Source organism: Pocillopora damicornis, chromosome 1 (assembly GCF_964200805.1).
Source record: "Pocillopora damicornis chromosome 1, jaPocDami1.2, whole genome shotgun sequence".
In the NCBI taxonomy this organism is placed as follows: Eukaryota; Metazoa; Cnidaria; class Anthozoa; order Scleractinia; family Pocilloporidae; genus Pocillopora; species Pocillopora damicornis.
This window is the reverse complement of record NC_142670.1, coordinates 12,046,129-12,064,422: the sequence shown is the minus strand read 5'-3', so window position 1 is coordinate 12,064,422 and position 18,294 is coordinate 12,046,129. Positions and strand designations below refer to the sequence as shown.

General features: G+C 38.8%; 1 protein-coding gene across 1 annotated transcript; it reads right to left on the bottom strand.

Moving 5' to 3' along the window:
* Positions 1–233: 233 nt before the first annotated feature.
* On the bottom strand, positions 234–17,135 carry LOC149052008 (uncharacterized). The gene is made up of 15 exons (XM_089180079.1): positions 17,117–17,135; positions 16,343–16,726; positions 13,978–14,172; positions 9,913–10,306; positions 9,136–9,588; positions 8,981–9,020; positions 8,660–8,824; positions 7,386–7,511; positions 6,332–6,571; positions 5,560–6,093; positions 5,017–5,250; positions 4,456–4,757; positions 3,503–3,890; positions 3,228–3,396; positions 234–2,935 (listed from the first exon to the last, which is right to left on the bottom strand). The coding sequence occupies exons 1-15, from the start codon at positions 17,133–17,135 to the stop codon at positions 1,260–1,262; spliced, it is 5,319 nt and encodes a 1,772-aa protein (XP_089036205.1). The 3' UTR covers positions 234–1,259.
* Positions 17,136–18,294: the final 1,159 nt, after the last annotated feature.

The following is an 18,294-nucleotide window of genomic DNA, read 5'->3' as shown; positions in this document are numbered from 1 at the left end:
ATATTTTATTTTTTCTTTTACTATGAGAATCGATTTACCCTCGAAAAAAAAGATGTCATTTTACGCTACGATGACCTTTTCTCTGTCTTCAAACTGGCCGCTGGGATGAGTTTCTGCTGCCCGCTCTTTATTATCACTTGACAAAGCGTTCAACCGTTTGCGCGTGTGCGGATATTTCGTTTTCAAGCTGTCAAAGTCAATGGTAAATTACTGGGGTAACAAAGTATCCGTAGTTGAATAAACTACGTGTTCCAAAAATCTGTATTTTTCCTTTGTCAAACTTTTGTTGTTTCCTGTCATTGACTCAATTCTTTCCTTAGATTTTCCGTCAGACAGGTTGCTCTGTATCCTCTACTTTACCATTTTGCGCGGGGAGTTTCCAGCTAAAATTGTTCCACTTGTGTGTTTCAAAAGAGATTAACTGTTTCCGTGCACAGTATCCCCGTTTAGGTATGTTTTTTTTCCTTCTCTTTTCTTTTCTTTTTTTTTGGGGGGGGGAGGGGAGGGGAGGGGGAGGAAGACTTAAAAAAAGAGCTAACATGTGCTGTCAGTGTTTTGGAAAGCTCAGTTTTTAGTTTTTTATCCATGGGTCAATTCTCTCTTGACCGTCGCTTTTAGACCGTTGTTTGTAGAAATCGAAAAGTACGCTTTACGTTGAGCGATAGCATAGACGGTTGAATATACATGTCAAAAGTAATTTGCGAAAGAAGATGGTGTCGAATACACTCAAATGTAGAGGAAAGGCGACAGAAAAGTCTCGTCTGGTTCTTCTTTACCTTGGGGTAGCACCGACGAGGGGCAGTTTTCGTTTGCTGGTACTCCACAAGCATTAAATGGAGCAATTTTTTGTAAATATCTTGCCACTGATGAGATGCTGACATTCTAACGAGGCCTTTCCTTAAGCACCGCTTCGAGAAACTAATCTTCAGGTCGTGAAGCTACGTGTTAACTATCTATTTTAGATGGACCTACATACAAACATAATACACTCTGAAGGAAAGTGGCCAAAAATTATTTCTACTTGATCGCCTCTACATTTTTGTCGTCACCTCTATGTTACCATCCTTTATCAAGTTTTTCTTTATTTTAAGCGTGAAATTCAATTATAAAGAAAAGAACACATTTAATACGTATACGTGCGAAGCATTTTAGCCATTTGCCAGTGATGACGGGGTAATGTACATTACAGTCCCGATCTTTCAGTCTAATTCTCGAGTATATGATCTATTCCTTTCACGATTTAACTATTTCCTCTCTGTTTAGAAGGCACAGGCTCGCATTGTTTCCATTAGATAATGATATTCTTCGTCCTCTTTTGAGAATCCCGCCATAACCCTATCAAGCCGCTGAAACAATTCATACCCTCTTTTCTCTAATTTCCGAAGATGAGAGTTAGCGACATCCTCTTGAAATCGAACTTTCTTCCTTTTTTTACCTTTGCAGTGTTCGTCATGGCTCATTCTTCCCAGTGTTTTCAAGAATTTGCTAATTCCACCGAAAAATGATTTTCCTCTTGAGTATTTCGGCTGTTTTTCTCCTGGTTCTTGGCCCGTTCTGCCCCTCAAAGCTTTGATGGCCTCACTGATTTGGTCAAAGTTGATTTTTGAACTCTTCTTGGAATCAAGGGTAATGCTTCTATCTACTGCTTTTTTCTCTCCCGTGTTTGATGCTTGGGAGACTTTCAGTTGTCTCAGTCTACTGCTAACAGAATCGAAAAATGTGTTCCGTTCTTTTGAGCCTTTGCAACGAACCTCATCAACGAGCTCGTGCAACTCACTTTCGTTCGCGGTAACCTTTGCATCCAGAAGTGCATCGTTTATTACGCCGATAAAAACGTTCATGCAGATAATTGTTAGGCTGAAAAGAATAGCAAAGACGAATATCTTAGCGTATGTGCTGTTTACCTCTGCTAATTCACTGATTGGTCTGGCTTTCACTCTTCCAAGAGTCAGTTCGAGTTGGAAATAAGCTGCTTTTAGCACTGAGGAGTAGCGCTCAGATCCAGTACCAAACATCAATACATCGGCGTGAAGAAATGCCACGAAGAGAATCAATATGACAATGCTAAAGGATGAAAGAGATTGTGCAGATATCGTCAATGCTTTGGAGAATACAGCAACATGTTTATTGAAGCGAATGACTCGCAAGAGTTTTGCAGTGACGATAAGCATCAGGATTCCAAGTACAACATTTTCTGCTTCATGCCAAATGATAGCTTTTTTGAAACTTATATTTGCATAACTGTTTTCTTTTAACCTTGCCCATGTTGAAGAGACTATGATTTGTCGTTTTATGTACAAAACCACGGCCAACACGGAGAAAACAACCTGGGACATCTCCACCCAATTCCACACGGACTGGAAATACCGGGAACGGTGATTGTAAAGCTTGAAGCATTCTCTTCCCAAAAACAGCAGAACGGATACAGCGTATAGTAAAATGCAAATCAAATAGAACTGATATGAAGCTGTGTTTGTAGGATCAAGAGAAAGAATGTCAGTTTGTACCAAAGCTTCTTTGAGTCCTGATGCCTCAACTTCGTAAAAGTATGTGGCAACACCTAAAATATTCACCGACGGGTTAAACACGGAAAACTGTGCCAGAACCGCCCGGGTTTGCCTGTCAAGCCAACCGTTGTTTTGCAAAGTGGTTACGGCTTTGAACCCCGTATGGTTCTTGTACCCGAGGTCTGCTACAAATCCTCCTCCACGATAAAATGAGAACTGTCCCCACTCTGACCCGCTATCACTTTCTTCCGCATTTTGATATCGCCATGGCTTCGGGCAAAGTCGAAATAAATCTGCGTCTCTTGTAGAGTTGTCGACAAACCTCCAGCCCGGTTCATAGAAAGCGGTTTTGTCTTCGTTTGTTCCCGAATATCCTTCGTAACATTCCTGGAAAGTTGTCTTCATGTATTTTAACACGTTGCATGGTGCTGTAAGTTTAATAAAAAAAGGGACATTTATTAGAAAGTTTGTTTTGGAACTAATTCAATCTACAGGTATAGCACATCTCCCATATTCTTTATCGTGTAGGAAAATTTAGTTAAAAACCGGATATTAACTTGTGCCCGTTTTTTCTCTTTAAAAGGTGTATACAAAATAAAGTAGAATATCAAAATCTTGACAACGTATGCCTAACACTTTGACAGAAAAAAAAAATTATATTTTCTAGGCGTCTCCTTGAGGGTGAGTTAGACTTAAAAGTAAATAAAAGAAAGGACTTACTCGATTTCACTCTCAGTTGCCTTAATCGAGTCATCCCGACGAGAAGAGAGCGTTTATTACCAATGTACATTGTTTTTTTCTCTTCCTGACCGTTGTACCATCTACCGGAAAACACTCCAGGAATGAAAACTTTCCGCAGCCAGCTCCAGTACTTCCTGTCATCTGCCATCTGAGTTCAATGAAAATTAATACGTTACTCACAATTGTGACTACATCAGTCGTTGGGTAATATCAGTCTTTTAACGATTTCTCCAAACACAATAAATGTTACTCACATTGTTAAAATTGGGCAGTCCATCTCGGATTGATCTGGTCATTAAGTAGCGATGGTCATTTCTGTTTCCATAGCACACTACCATTAACAAGAAAACGAAAACCAAGTAGATACCCAACTCTGTGAAGTAACGTGACAGGTTCTGTTTCTTGGCCTGGCGTTTCCTCATCTTTTCTACTTTCGCTAATTTCAACGTCCACAGCCTTTGTTTTGAGCAGCCGCTTTCAACTTGATTAGAGTCTTCACATGCAGGTACCGTTGATCTCTTCGCCTTCATCTTGATAATGGCCGCCAAAACTACAGCTGTAAAGAACACTTTAACTGGTTCCATGATTGTGACATCTTGAGCAGGAGATAAGCATTGAGGACAGCCACTGCTCACTGACACTCTTTTCCCAAATCAGGCTATAGAAGATTGTAAACGTAGCAGAAATAACACAAGAACCGAAAAACAAGAACCAGGCGATACCTTTGATTAAATTAGCTTTATAGCAAGGACTGTTGTTACTCGAGGACTTTTTGGATGCTTTTTTAAATAAAAGCACTATTAGTATGTTTATTGGTGCCACAATGAGCGCACTTTCAATACCAGTAACTACTTGTCTCCACGAGAATTTCAGCGGTCCAACTTGAATAGGTTGTTCATATTTGCCTTGGAGCTCATAAAACATCGCGTTTGCAAACATGGATGTCAAAAGCACTGAAAGGCAGCAAGAAACCCGCTGTACTCTTGAAAAGTGACTTCTCTTTGGTTTGGCAGCAACTGACACCCAGATATGTAGCTCCGTAAGCCCTCTCCGGCAGCGTTTTGCAACCTCACTGGCAAAATCCATTTGAGATACCGTTGCTTGAAACATTCGCTCGATACGCCCGTCTCTGCGCTCAAGAGCAAACCACTGACTGACCATAAATTTCCAAGACTGATTGGATTGTACGTCCCGAATGAAAATTTACTCTAAAAACCACGAAGGACTATCACCAAAGTTGTTATGACCAATCTTCACTTCTCGAATCACACCAAGAGATTTGTTAACATACAGTACAAACATGGCCGAGTTACCACGAGAGAAGAACACGTCAATTGAACCAGTCTCTTCTTGGCTGAGCTGAAGAATGCCACTCCATCCGTCAGAACCGTAAATCTCCATAGCAACTTGAGCTGTTGTGCCGGAGTATATCCAGACTCCTGTAGTTATTACTATCTCGTATCCATATGTACTCTCTGGAGAGGATGGCAAATGGACTGGTAAAACGTTCTTAAGAAAAATGATAATACCATTAATGAAACGGTGATTTACTTTTTTTTGCTTTTCCCTTACTTAAAGAAAAAAAAAAAAAATATATATATATATATATATTGTTGATATTAAAAAACTTGGAAACTTTAAATGATTATTGTGATTTCTTCCAAGTTTGCTGATCAGTTTTTTTTTAGGATACTTAGAAAAATATGAATTCTGCAAGTTTTCAAAGCGTATTAACTTCTACATAATACAAAATATGTTCAGAACTTACAATTTTAGAGTCTTCTATGTCTGTCTTCCTGACGATAACAAGCACAATCACGTAACTTAAGAAAACCAACGCCACCGCCAAAATAACTGTGATATTTCCAGATTCTGGCAACTTTTGAATCTGCACTTGAACCTTGTCGAAGTCGATAGGATTCGGTTTAACCAAAAGACTTCCCCCGAAGGATGTCAGGTGATCGCAGCTGCAGTTAATAAATCTGTCCAATGCTCCTAAAATCTGGAATTGTCCAGAGAGAAAATCACTGTTTCGGTTCTCAGGGCTAATGATGCGTCTTGTCCATTCAAAGGTATTCAAAGGTCGTGATTAGCTATGAGAATAATTTTATTTTTTACGATGGAAGACTACACACGGGCTCGACAAAGTTTTGTCTTCTAGATTTTCAGTTGCCAGATAAGCGAAGATGATCACAATGGAGCACTCATTTTTCCACAATTACGTGAAACCCACGTATTCCCTGAAAAGCGTCTGAACTAATTCCACATTATAAAAATTATTCGATAATGTTAGCACTTTACACCGACTCACCCGACAGCCTTTTGTTACCCACATCTCAACTTTCGCTGACCAGTATACACAGCTACCAAAGGTCACCCTCAGAGTATAGTTCTGATCGGTTTTGGAATCATAAGCTGGTGTCACAGATGCAGTTTTACTCATGGGTAGGGTAAGTGGGGGATCTTTGACTTCGACGCAAGAGCGCTTTTGCCGTCCAGCTGTAAAACACGATCTTTTCTTCCTCCTGTGTGGGGTGGTCGTGGTGGCATTATAGTTTTTTACGCCCAGAAAGTATTTTCCAGGATGCCTGGCCAATGTTGCTATTGGGGTAGGTGGGTTCGACGAGCATTCTGGTTGTCGTAAATCGTCATCCGTCGTGAAGTACCATAGCTCCTTGGGCATTGTCCGAGGTTTTGATGGAATAACGATAACAATGTCTTCTGGTAGACTTGACACTTCCAAGAGCTCGCTTTTATTGTCCTTTAAGTCCAGAAATAGAACCTCAGAGTCGACTCGCTCTTTGGTGCTGTCCCAGGTGTAGGGGTTGAATGACATTGATAGCATCTGCAATAAGAATAGATCAAAAGTTTTTGTTGACTTTAAGGAATTGAGGATTAAGAGATGATAATTATCGCTAACTGACCATAATTATGGAAGCCAAACGAGAAGAAGAGTTCAGGATGCCTAACAAAGACTGTACCTTCCAATGTGTTTGGTCTTGGGTTATCAGACTTTCCGAAGTCACCCACGACTAAATCGATTTTGACATGCGCTCGTTTCTTATTTTGATGTAATCCCTTACCTGGGTGTCGACAAAACTTGTTCTGTTCCTTCCTGTGACAGGCCATGGTGGTAAAATGAAGCTGCCACTTCCACCCTTTATCTGCAGCCCTGCAAGTTTATTCGGGCTATGTCGCCCTAATGTCATGTTCAATTGACTCGTGGAGATCGATATCATGTTTTTACCCGGGACTCTCAGGGCTAACAATGCGTCTGCAACTTTTCCCAGCACTTTTAGGGCAGTATTAGCAGACCTCTCACCCTGTAAAATGAAACAAAACATCACGAGCAAACAAGTAAAAATAACAAAAAGAAGCAAAGCTAGACTAATAAAAAGAGCTTAGCAGGGAAAATTACAAAAAAAAATTAATTTTTTGAGGCACTTGTAGGGTTTGCGACGACCTATTGCAAGTAGCGATAATGGCAACTTTATCACGTAATTTGACAGCGGCACTAGCTTGACACGCAATGTGTCAGTTAAAAATGAGGGAAGCCGACTTAAGTGCAGCTTGAAGTTTCATATGTAACTAGATTTCGCTGTTAGACTACAACAGCTAACAAAATACCTGCTCTTGGAAGCTTAAGATGGAATCTATTGAAGCCATCTCTGCGGATATCTTTAGCACACTTTGAAGACACCAAACTAAGTTTTCTGCTGATTGAGTGACTAAAGACATATCAGCAACGTCCTTCAACTAGACGATAGACCTTAAGAAGGTCGTTTGCGAATCGACAGCCGATAACGACAGTTCCTGAAAGTGCGTTATGAACAAACATGGAATTATTTGCTGCTCAGCACAGTACATTTCTATTTCTAGGAGCCCGGGTTTAGAGAGGTATCGTCGCCTTTAAACCATTTTTGTTTAGGTAAAGGAATTCTAAAACGCTTTTTGGCATTTTTTCTCAAACATTTTTAGCCTGTGCATGATAAAACTAAATCAAGACAACCGACAGCGCTGTAGAACTCTAGCTCATGAAAAAAGCAATCAATAATTTTTATGTCAATTGTGGCAATTTTATATCCCTCTACATGTGTGTCATTCTTTCTGATAAACGATCGATCTTATTTTACCTACCAATGACTCGGGAGAGACTTTCTCTAAGACTTGAAGGGCAGAACCAATCACGGAGGAGCTTTGAAGCAGGTCTGCAGTGTTGTTTACCTTCACTGACGTAATAGTTTTGATTACAAAATCTACAACCTTGAAATGCAATGAAGTTCAATCGCATATATGTAAATGCAAGAACCTTCTAGCATGCAAATATACGACAGCACAGGTACACAAACATAAACGTCTACACGAATACTGGAATGCACGAGTACACTACTATACGAGCCCATAAGTGCACGAATACACGAATAAATTAGTTCACATAAATACTATTTATCACATAAACTGCAGTGTTATACAGGGATTCCCGGCCCAGAGAAAAGTCGTGATAACACACGTGAAAAAATATCGTATTTTTAACGTGTGTTGATAAAGCCAATCAGCTGCTGACACGTCACTCGCCTTTGGCGCCACTCGGTCTGGTTGATGAATTAAAGGCGAAGCCTTCACGATTATCAATTAAAGTTGTTTGTCAGAGCGTTCTCGAATTATGGCGGCTAAAACACTAAAAATCCGTATTTCTGACAGACAGTGAGGTTGAAACTTTCTTAGAAGGGGAAGAAAACCAATATACTAAAAGAAAAACCGAAAGTTACATATTCAGTGGCTTTGGTGTTAGCATTTCTCCCGGCTGAGGATGAAAATCGACAACTGGAAGATTTGCCACCAGCCGATTTTGGCCGTTTACCTGAAAGACCTCTTCTGTCGGTAAGGACAAAGTCATTAAGAGAGAATTTTGTAAATTGAAAATTACGACCATTGTTGTTTTTTTAATTATGATTCAACGCATTTTTCCATCTTAGGGGCTAGGGCCAACGTAGTCTACGATTATTATTCGGGGAATGTCGATTCATTTATTTTAATTATATTCATAAATGAAGTCGGCTTTTCTTCTCAGTAAAGAGCTATTGTGTTTGTACGATAAACAAAGTAATTCATGGTTGCTTGTAGATATAGAATTTCTCTTCTCATGTTCAACTCGACATCTCACTCTTTCGCTGCGCTCACTCGTGAGCTATCGAATTAAAATCTCCTTGAAAAATTCAATATCTACGGGAGCATGTATTATTCCCTGTGTATTATTTGTAGTCTACTCGGTGCAGTTGGATTATAAAAGTCATTAGTACCACAATACATTAACACGCGTATGTGCAAATACTTGGATACGCAGAGATATCATTATGCTACCACACGAATAGTGCGTTCATGAAATATAAAACATTTGTAATTGAATTTACCTTGATTTTCTTCTCCAAATTCATCTTGGTTTCTTGTGTAACAATTTGAAGGACAGAGTTTGCGAATTGTGCCGCTTTTCCCAAGTCTCCTTTTCTGATGACTTCCTGGATCATGGCCTCCAGGCTTGTGATTTCATCTGGTCTTAGACTCTGGGAAGGTTTAACCTACAGAAAGAGCATTGGTCAATATTGGATAAGTTACATGTTTAGAAAAAGTTTGCTTTTTTACCCTCCGATTGCTAGCTGTCAAAAAATGACGAAATTATGTCAACAAAATTTTCCAACTACATCAATATTACAGAACCTACCAACTTAACTTACCTGTACTGTTAGATTAACAAGAGAGGCAGAAATTCCGAAGCTATCAGTCACAACAACGTTGAATCTCATGGTATAGTTTTCTGCATTGTTCCCAGGCGGTATCCCAAAGGTAACTATGGAGTTGTTGACGCCATGATATAACACAGTGTACATACCGTTCTCTATCTAGTCTATATTGTAACCGGTAGGACAGAGGGATGCTGTCACTTGTCCAGTTGATACAGCTCAGATTAAAGTGTGATTCCAAGGAGATGCCACTTGACGGAGTGATCGAGCATGTCCCCCTTGTGGGCGGTAACGCGGTGGAAATGTCGTAGGCTGACATCGCCCATAAACCGTCGTTAGTTGTGATAAATAATGCCAAGCGGTACATATTTCCAGCAGCAAGGGAACCTCCATTTATAACGATGTTGCTTGCATTTAGAGGTGTACTTGTAATGAGTTCTAAATTATCTTTTCTTTGCCAAACAGTGGACGTGTTTCCCTCATATCGCTGGTAGAGTATCCACTCATATGAAGAAATTTTGAAGCACTGTAATCCCTTGCATTCTGATCGGACACTAAGTCGTACTGAGGGGCTGATTTTAGGCAGACAATTTATGAAACACCTGAAACAAGGAACGAATTTCGATTACTAAAGGAGAATGTAGATAAATGTAGCGTAACTACGGCCTTGCTTGTTGAGAACAACGGTGGTCATAATAACTGCAACAGAGAAAGAAAGGCAAAATACAGCAGCACTTCGGGCATACAAGACAAGACATCACAAACAAACAACAACAACAACAGCAATGGCAAAATCAACAGCAACAACTTCAACTGAAGCAGAAGCAACAATAAGAAAATAGGAAAATAAATAGGGATATCAGTAGCAACAAAAAGAACAAGCAACAGCCACAATGATAGCATCGACAACACGCCAGCTTTCTTACCTTTGATATATTTTAGGGGGATCTCCATTCGAGAAATGGATGACTTGATAAGCGCTAGCATTGCGATAGTCTTTGGTCACAACCAGTCTAGCTATGTAGATATCACTGAGAGAAATAGCCTCTGTATTCAAGTAAACTCGCACGCCAGATGCTCTTCTATTATATTGAAAAGCTGACTGGTTTGCCGCAATAAAGAAGTCTCTCTTCCTTCCCTGCACAGAGGAGTAATTCCTAGTAATCTCACCATAATGCCATGTAAAGTTCATTCCCGATTGGTCACCATGTGCAGCCTCAGGGTCATATGAGAGTGAGCCATCCAATGTGATGTTTTCTTTGAGTCCTCGAATCACCTCAGCTCCGCCAGAAATGACTGCAACAAGGTCCTGCGTCTTACCTAAAAGGCGTTGTAACAAAAAGCAAAAGTTTATTACTTTTTAAACTTAGCTTACTGTTAACCAGAATGGTTCTGCTTTGTCATCAGTGTGCCTCGACAAAGATGAAGTAGCCATTGGAAGACACATTCAGATTGCTTTTCCAAATTTCCAACGAAACTTTTTTCTTTAGATTGGCATATAATAGTAAACAGAACAGAGTTCCTAAGATTTCTATCATGGAATCATTGTAAAATTACCTCAAGAAATACCCCTTACTCAAAATACTAAAGAGTTTCTCTTGTATACCCGTTTATGCTCGGTTATGAAACTAGCCACAATAGCGTTTTTCAGAAACACGAATTAGACTACTGGATACTGTCTTTCCCACACTTTTAAGACAAAGCCCTCGCTACAGAAGGGGTGGCGTGAAAGCTGAAAAGATGCCAAGTGAAATCGGAAAAAGCCTAACTTTCGGAAAATAAGCAACCTTCAGTTGTTGATGATGATAATGAAGTCGGTGTTGGTAAAACTGTCATTGTTGTCGATACTGTCCATGTTGGTGATCCTGTGTAGGTTGGTGATGCTGTGTATGTTGGTGATGCTGTGTATGTTGGTGATGCTGCGTATGTTGGTGATGCTGTGTATGTTGGTGATGCTGTCCATGTCGGTGATGCTGTCCATGTTGGTGATGCTGTGTAGGTTGGTGATGCTGTCCATGTTGGTGGTGATACTGTTAATGATTCTTCTGATGACGAAAGGATGAAAAAAAAAAGAAATATTAACATTTATCTAATTAGTTTGAAAAGCCTCCTCTCTTCTTTGAAGACAATACCATACACGTTTTTAATATGAATATGAGGCAATTTAAATAAAGGTTAATAGCGACTAATTAGTATTATAAAGGAATGGCGCACATATTGTTCGAAGTAAAAGAAATAAAAAGACAAGGTCAACAAGGCTTGTTTAATTCCATGACTAACTTTCACCAAAGAAGGCTGAGAGCCAAAGAAAGAGGGCTAACTACGAACTCTCAGCTCGTAAGAACATACAGGTACATAGGCAACCGCTAAAAGGAAAGCACTCGGCGAACAGTGTAAAAAAACAGTGAATAGCCGAATGAAGGAATGAATTTTCGACCTTAAAGAGCTTATTTATACACTTGCAAATAAAAGGGATGGAAAATATGTCAGTATGTTCTCTGACTCTTAAAAAGCTAGCTGTAACAATACCGGAAGCAGAAAAAAGCATAAGACGCAAAGAGCGTCGACGCACTTTAAAATTTAGCCTTTTAGCTAAAGATGGGGAGATAAAAGAAAAATTCCGAAAAAAATTCTCAAACTGTCAACTCTCTGAAAGTCAATCAGCGTGCTATCAAAATGTCTTAAACTCATCCCAACACCCGTGACAAACGAATGTAAAATTAGGCAACAACTCTTGCGAGATTATGAACAATTTGCGAGACGCGTACGCCTGTACATCTTTCACGGACAAAACAAAGAAACGCACCCATTTTGTGTTAAATCAAACTAGATGCCATCGGTTCAGCCCTCTATTGTCCTTGAGAGCTATAGCTACTTAGAAAGTGTCAAAGCACAACTTGAAAAGGTTACTGTAACTAAGCCAAAACATAATTTTTCACGCAATGAGGTCACAGCTCTACAAGAGTTGAAAAACAACTCTGCTTTAAACCTCAAAAAAGCAGACATATCTTAACAACAGTCATCACAAATAAGACAAAAAGATAGAGGTCAAAATTGCAACGCCACAGCAGAGTAGTAGAATTCACTACAAACCTCTCAGAGCATCATTAGTAAAAAGCACGCGGAAAAGGTTTAATGAGATCATTAACCAAATCGGGGCAAAAACATTGATGACATGACTAAGAAATGGCTTTTCAAACTCCCAATCCGCTCAGAATACCAATATTCTAGACGCTCACGAAAATACACAAACCTATACCGGTCGATAGACCTATGATCTCAAGTTATGACGGCCTTACTGAGAGAACATTAGCCTTTTAGGAGACACTACTCCAGCTTATCGCACAACTGTTTCCACCCTACTATTAAATTCACAGCTGAAATATCAGAGAACTAAGTCACTTTCCTCGATACAACAGTGTTTAAAGGGGAACGTTTCGCAAAACATTCCATCTTGGACATTAAAACCGATTGATGTGTGCTATGCCAGAGGACACTATTGGAATACATTACAAACACCATGACCATCCCCACTGTTAACACCACTGTGAGAGGAAAAGATGGCTTTTGTTAATTCATTCATTTTGTAGCTTCACTTTTCTAAGAACGTGTTATTTGTTGTACTTTGTTTGGGCGTAGAGTGGTATTTTGCTCGCAGCAATCAGACTTCTGCATTAGGGTATGTATTTCGCAGCGATCAGATTTCCGTTTTCTTTGCATGCATTTCACACCAATCCGACTGCCTCATTAGGGTATATATCCCGCACCAATCACATCATAACATTTGGATATCTTGCCGCAATCAGAGCGTTTTGGTATTGTTTTCTTGTAAATGATGTTATGGAATCAGAGGGCCGTGCGCAAAGAATTACATTAACCTGAAATTATGAACTCATTTGGTAAATGAAATGGTTCGTGGCCTTCGCAAGAGCCTTGTCGATGTAGGTTGAGATTTATGGGGATATGAAAGGTTCACATTTAACTTGTTCTATCATTTTTAAGTTTAAAAGCATTTTATCCGCTCCTTTTCATACAACGGCCACTGAAAAAGCTTACTTCCGTCGCGTACTATGAAAACAACGTTCGAAGTCCAATCAAAATATACCCAATCATTGCACTGGATGAACATTTGGTAATTACTTGGATTGTATTCCACCAATAAAATTCCATTTGGCCTCATTAGATTCACTCCATGTTTACACTTCACGTGTCATTTCATTCTAAACACCCTGCATTTTATCAGATATTCGAACCGCATTATCCAACACTACCGAAGAAAATTCACATGAGACCAATGGCTGCTAAAAGTGAATTTTCCACTCAAGAACAATTTGTTTCAGAAGACGATAATTGGCATGGTTCTCAACCGATATGAGTCACAAGCTCTTCACAAAAAGATAACCCACTTCACATCATCATGCGTTATCATCTAAAAAAGCAATTGGACTGAGAATTCTTTGCAACTGGTATTCACCATCAGTTTCATTACCGTTGTTATTCGTAAAAGTGATATTAAATGAACCATCTGTAATTTTCCCCTGTTCAGAAGGTGGAAGGTAGACATGTATATCGTGAAAACGTTCATTGAGATTGTTTCAAACATATTTTAATTGACGCAAAGGTAAGTGTAACCTTGATTCTGACTGTCTGAGGGTTTTTATAACTTCTCTCGTGAGTACCACAAACGTTGGCAAATGTTTTTATTGCCCTTAAGCGCTTCTAGTGCCTTTGAGTTTACTCAAAATAACAATACAAAAAAGGAAAAAAACAACAACATATCAACTCACCCTTAGGGATTTCACAAATATAAGCGTGCTGTTTTTTCCAACTTTCATTATTATAAGTTCCAAACACGCCCCGTTCGCCATTACGGAACCTCTTGTACATGAAAGCCGCGTATTGTTCACCACTTGGCTCCCCTTGTCCCCACTTGGAAATAGTCAGCGGTCTTCCACTCACCCAGGTCCAATTCCTGGCCCTCTTTTTTAAACCAATTCTCCATTTATTTTCATAGTTCGTAGTGTTTCGCCTTTGAATTTCGTCATTAATCAAATTCCATTCTTCTTGGGTTTCAATGGAAACTAGGTCCCCGCCTAGACTTGAGCAAGTGTCTCTGCTCCAGTACCAGGACTCTCCACCCACCGAAATTATGTACCAAGAGTTTTTAAAAGTTATATTTGGGCATTCTACATGATGATGAAGATGAAAACAAAAATACCAATTATCCTTATGATGATAAACGAAGTGATAATTATAATAGCAATGATAACCTGAAAAGATTATAATCACAATCACAACAAAGGAAAAAATTAATGAGACAGATACTATACATCTTTTTTCACTACGGCGTCCACCACCCTGGCCTGCTTTTGTGGATTAGTTAACTTCACATCAGCTAAGATTATGATTATAAGGTTATTTGTGAATTCATGTAATTTTGGTAGTCGAGTTTTTTAATATTACTTAGTTCCTTGTTGAGCTGACACCTCCCCCACTCCGCCCCATATTTTTCCTCCTCCATCTAATCAGACTTAAAGAACGTAAAATTAAATGTGAATGTAGGTTCCCGTAAATGTGCAACTGGAGATACGCATTTAACCGTATACAGTTGTTACGGGCAAACAGCAAAACTTTAAAGTGCACGCGACAATCTCAAAAGATTATCTGGGTAACGATAATCAATAGGGACATAAAATTTAAAGATAAATTAATAAGGGTTAGCTCATGCAGTTTAGAATTTAAAGTCAGTCTTGAAATTAAATTAGGTTGTTCAAACCCGTGATGCCTCCTCCTTAAAGTAACATTTCCTCGATTTCCCTGAATTCCTGAGGTCAAGCCTAACCTTGACCTAAAGACTACAAGCAATACCTCTCAGGTTAACGCTCACACTTCCGACACGCTTTTTTCCGATAGCCTTTCTCAAAAGAACTGCATTTATCATTTGTTTTTCTCAGAAGGCACGGTAACGAGTCCTGGAATCTTATTGGTACTTAATGCGGTCCGGGTTTTCTATCTCTGCCCACGGGCACGGTATCGCTTGAGCGAGCCCCCGATTACATCTCTTGCTTTGTTACCATTTTTTATAAATTTATTTCGTTTTGCCGGCTGGACAGTATATTTAAGCAAATCGTTTTGGAGCAAATCAAGCCGATTGATAACTTATTAATTCTCTCTTTCTCTCTCTTAGATCACTTTGCCTGTAAATAAGAATTGGTTTTGAGATGAATATTGGTAACAAATATGTCATTAGATGGGTTAACGCGCGGCCTAAAAGCCGCTTGTAATTAACCTAAACCTTACTAGAAGTAACTCAGAAAGTTAAAACGTGAGGTATTTCTTTGCAATTTAATTCATTAGTGGTAATTTCATTCATTATGTATCTGAATTCTCTCAAATAATTTGTTCCTTGGAGAACAGTGAGCGAGGTCTTCTGTAATTCAAATACGCTTTCTGTAAGTCTTTGCAAGTCCATTGAAACTGGACATTGGTACCGTAAATTTCGCAACAGTAAACAAAGGTATTCAACGAGAAAAAGCTGCTTTAAAATTCCCCTTTTGATGAAAGACCAGTTCCACGAGCAAACTCCCACAACTTCAAAACATAGATCTAAATTTACTTAAAATTACTATCCAGTTCAGTTTATTTGCCAACCAGCGCTTTTTCTTATGCGCTCTCTAATTGACAGGTGTCAAATTGTTACAGATACTTGTTGAAAAATGTGTCAAAGTTTGTTTGGAGGCCTCCTAAATTACCTTTTTCATTACCCAAATAAAAATATTTCGTTGGATCCTCTTTTTAATTTACGTTACCTTAATCTGTTTCAACCACCATTTACTCGCTCAAAATTTGTTCAGTTCAAAGAAGGTCTTGCCGCACCTACAGCCCTAACTCATTAGGGCTCTTAAGGAAAATGTTTCGTTCATTTCAAGGGAAAAAATGTGTTATTCACGGGGTTCAGCCTAGGTCGGTTTGTATTGGGAAAAACTTTGCAATTTATCTCAACTACCGGACTTGGGCACAGTGTTACCCAATACAGACCTTCCAGCCAATGAATAACATATTTATCCCTGACTTGTACAGGAAACACACACCCGGAAACACAAAAATAAAAGTAACAAAAATAAAAGTACTTCGATGTGTTATGTTTAAAACAACAAGCAAACACGGAAAATTTCATGGGCAGTGTGTTCAACTACTTATGCGCGCCTAAAAGTTCATACATCGCTCACACGTACAAGTTAGGTGGGCTGAGTATTTTTTTACTTTTAAGAAGCAAGAGCAATTTTTTATGACACACGTGCAAGACTGCTAATGTTTCAGAACATTGTATACTTTATGGTTGGAATATGATCTTACCTCCGTGCATCTCGCAAATGTAGGCATATTTTCTATCATTCTTAGAGATACCATTAAAGAGGCCTCCATTCATGGATATTTCCGCCCTTTCGTCGTTCCCATTTGGCTCAGAATCTCGCCATTTCGAAATATTCAGCTGTTCTCCACTCTTCCATATCCAAACCCCGTCTTTCTTCTCCAAACCAATGAGCCACGCAGTAATAGTCGAAGTATTCCAAGCAGTACGCTTTTGAATCTCATGATTGATAAACTGCCATTCTTCTTCTGTCTCGATGGAGACTGAATAACCTCCCAAGTTTGAGCAGACTTCACCTTTACGAAACCTGTAAATTTTGCTTTTCGAAAATATGTAAGAGGAGTTCTTGAAACAGGTTGGTTGGCAATCTATGAGAAGAAAATAAAGGAATAAACAAATAAACGAAAAAATGTATAGTAATGATAACAACAGTGAAAGCGATAATGATAAAGACGAGCAAGTATTTTTTACATTATTAATTATAATAACAAAAGATGGGCATCAAAACCCTCTAAATCACTGAAGCAAATATCAGAATCAGGCTAGGTTTTAAAAGTGGATCTTGGGGAGATCAGGGTAATAGCACCGTTATTCTTTGAAATTTTGTTTCGCTTTCCAACTCACGTTTTGAATCGCAATCCAATGTGATTTTAAAAGGAAGTCTATTACTCATTAATATGATAATTGGTCAGGTATTATATTTTTTTCCCGTCCGTTCAAAGGAACATAAATATTAAATCGGAATGAAGCTGCCTCACCTGTCCCTGGCAATTTCATCAACAAACGAAGGATGACTGTAGAAGAGAAAATGAACAAATAAATTGATTGTTTTCTGAAGAGTAACATTTGAAACAATGAAAAAGTTTATTAGATTTCGAGTAAGACGAGTTCTAATGCATTTTATTTGCTACATTTAATTAACCTTGACGTCCAACTTGGCGAGCAGTCAGCAGTCATCTACTCTGAGTGTTAATAACTGAACAACAATTTGAAAGCTCTAAAGGTTTGGGTACCGCGATATCTGAATGACGCCTCATCCGAACGCTCTAAGGAAACCTACTTGCACTATATGGAATCTAAAAGTCTTCAGGAATCCAATTTATAAGAGATCCATTTCTGATTACGAACTCAAAGTTTAATGCGGACATCTTAAAAGTCTGTTTTGTTTTGTTTTAATTGACAGAGCCAAATATCTGCCACCTGACATTTTTTCTCTGTTTGGTTTGGCTAAATTTCACAGGACATTCCAAAATGGATACTAATGTGTCACAAATGGAAAGTCAAGATATAATTAAGGTGGTAGTAACCTAGTGTACAATTTATACGTATGTGTCATTACGGGTGATTATTATTCGATTATTTTACATTGTATGGAAAGAGAAAAATATTGAGAAACTAATAATAACGATAATGATGATAATTAGCTTTAATAATTAGACAACAACCAGAGGGGACAAGTTAACAGTTTGGTATGTCTCGTTATTAGAGTTCCGTAAGTTTAAATATCGAAATAAATATTTTACAAATAAAAAGTCCATTTCGACGGTTTCATGGCTACTGCAGAACAAACAGGAATAACTAGGGTCGTACTCACCCAGCATACAACATATTACCGGGGTTTTGAACATTTTGCCGGATTCACTTCTATTTGATTAACACCGCTTGAGAGTTGCGGATTTGCGGCATCCTCATAAAAAGCCTTTCGTTCGAGTTAGAGTTTAATGCAAATCATGATCTCTGAACACATGTTCATGACTTTAGTCTCCATTTTTTTTCTGTCATAGACGGACCAATGGACAAAAAGCAGCTTGCACCTGATGTAGAGCATTGTTTTTCTAATACAATTGTAAAAATTCCCGGCATTAAATTACTTTTTGTAGTTTAAGTGTTGTAGAAGAAGCAGCTAAAAAATATTTGATGGTAAGAACGGTAATCT

Coding starts and splice junctions, on each gene's coding strand:
- LOC149052008 (XM_089180079.1), bottom strand. Junction 9,021..9,135: donor TATAGACTAGATAGAGAACG/GTATGTACACTG, acceptor TGTGACTGATAG/CTTCGGAATTTCTGCCTCTC. Junction 4,758..5,016: donor ACATAGAAGACTCTAAAATT/GTAAGTTCTGAA, acceptor ATTTTTCTTAAG/AACGTTTTACCAGTCCATTT.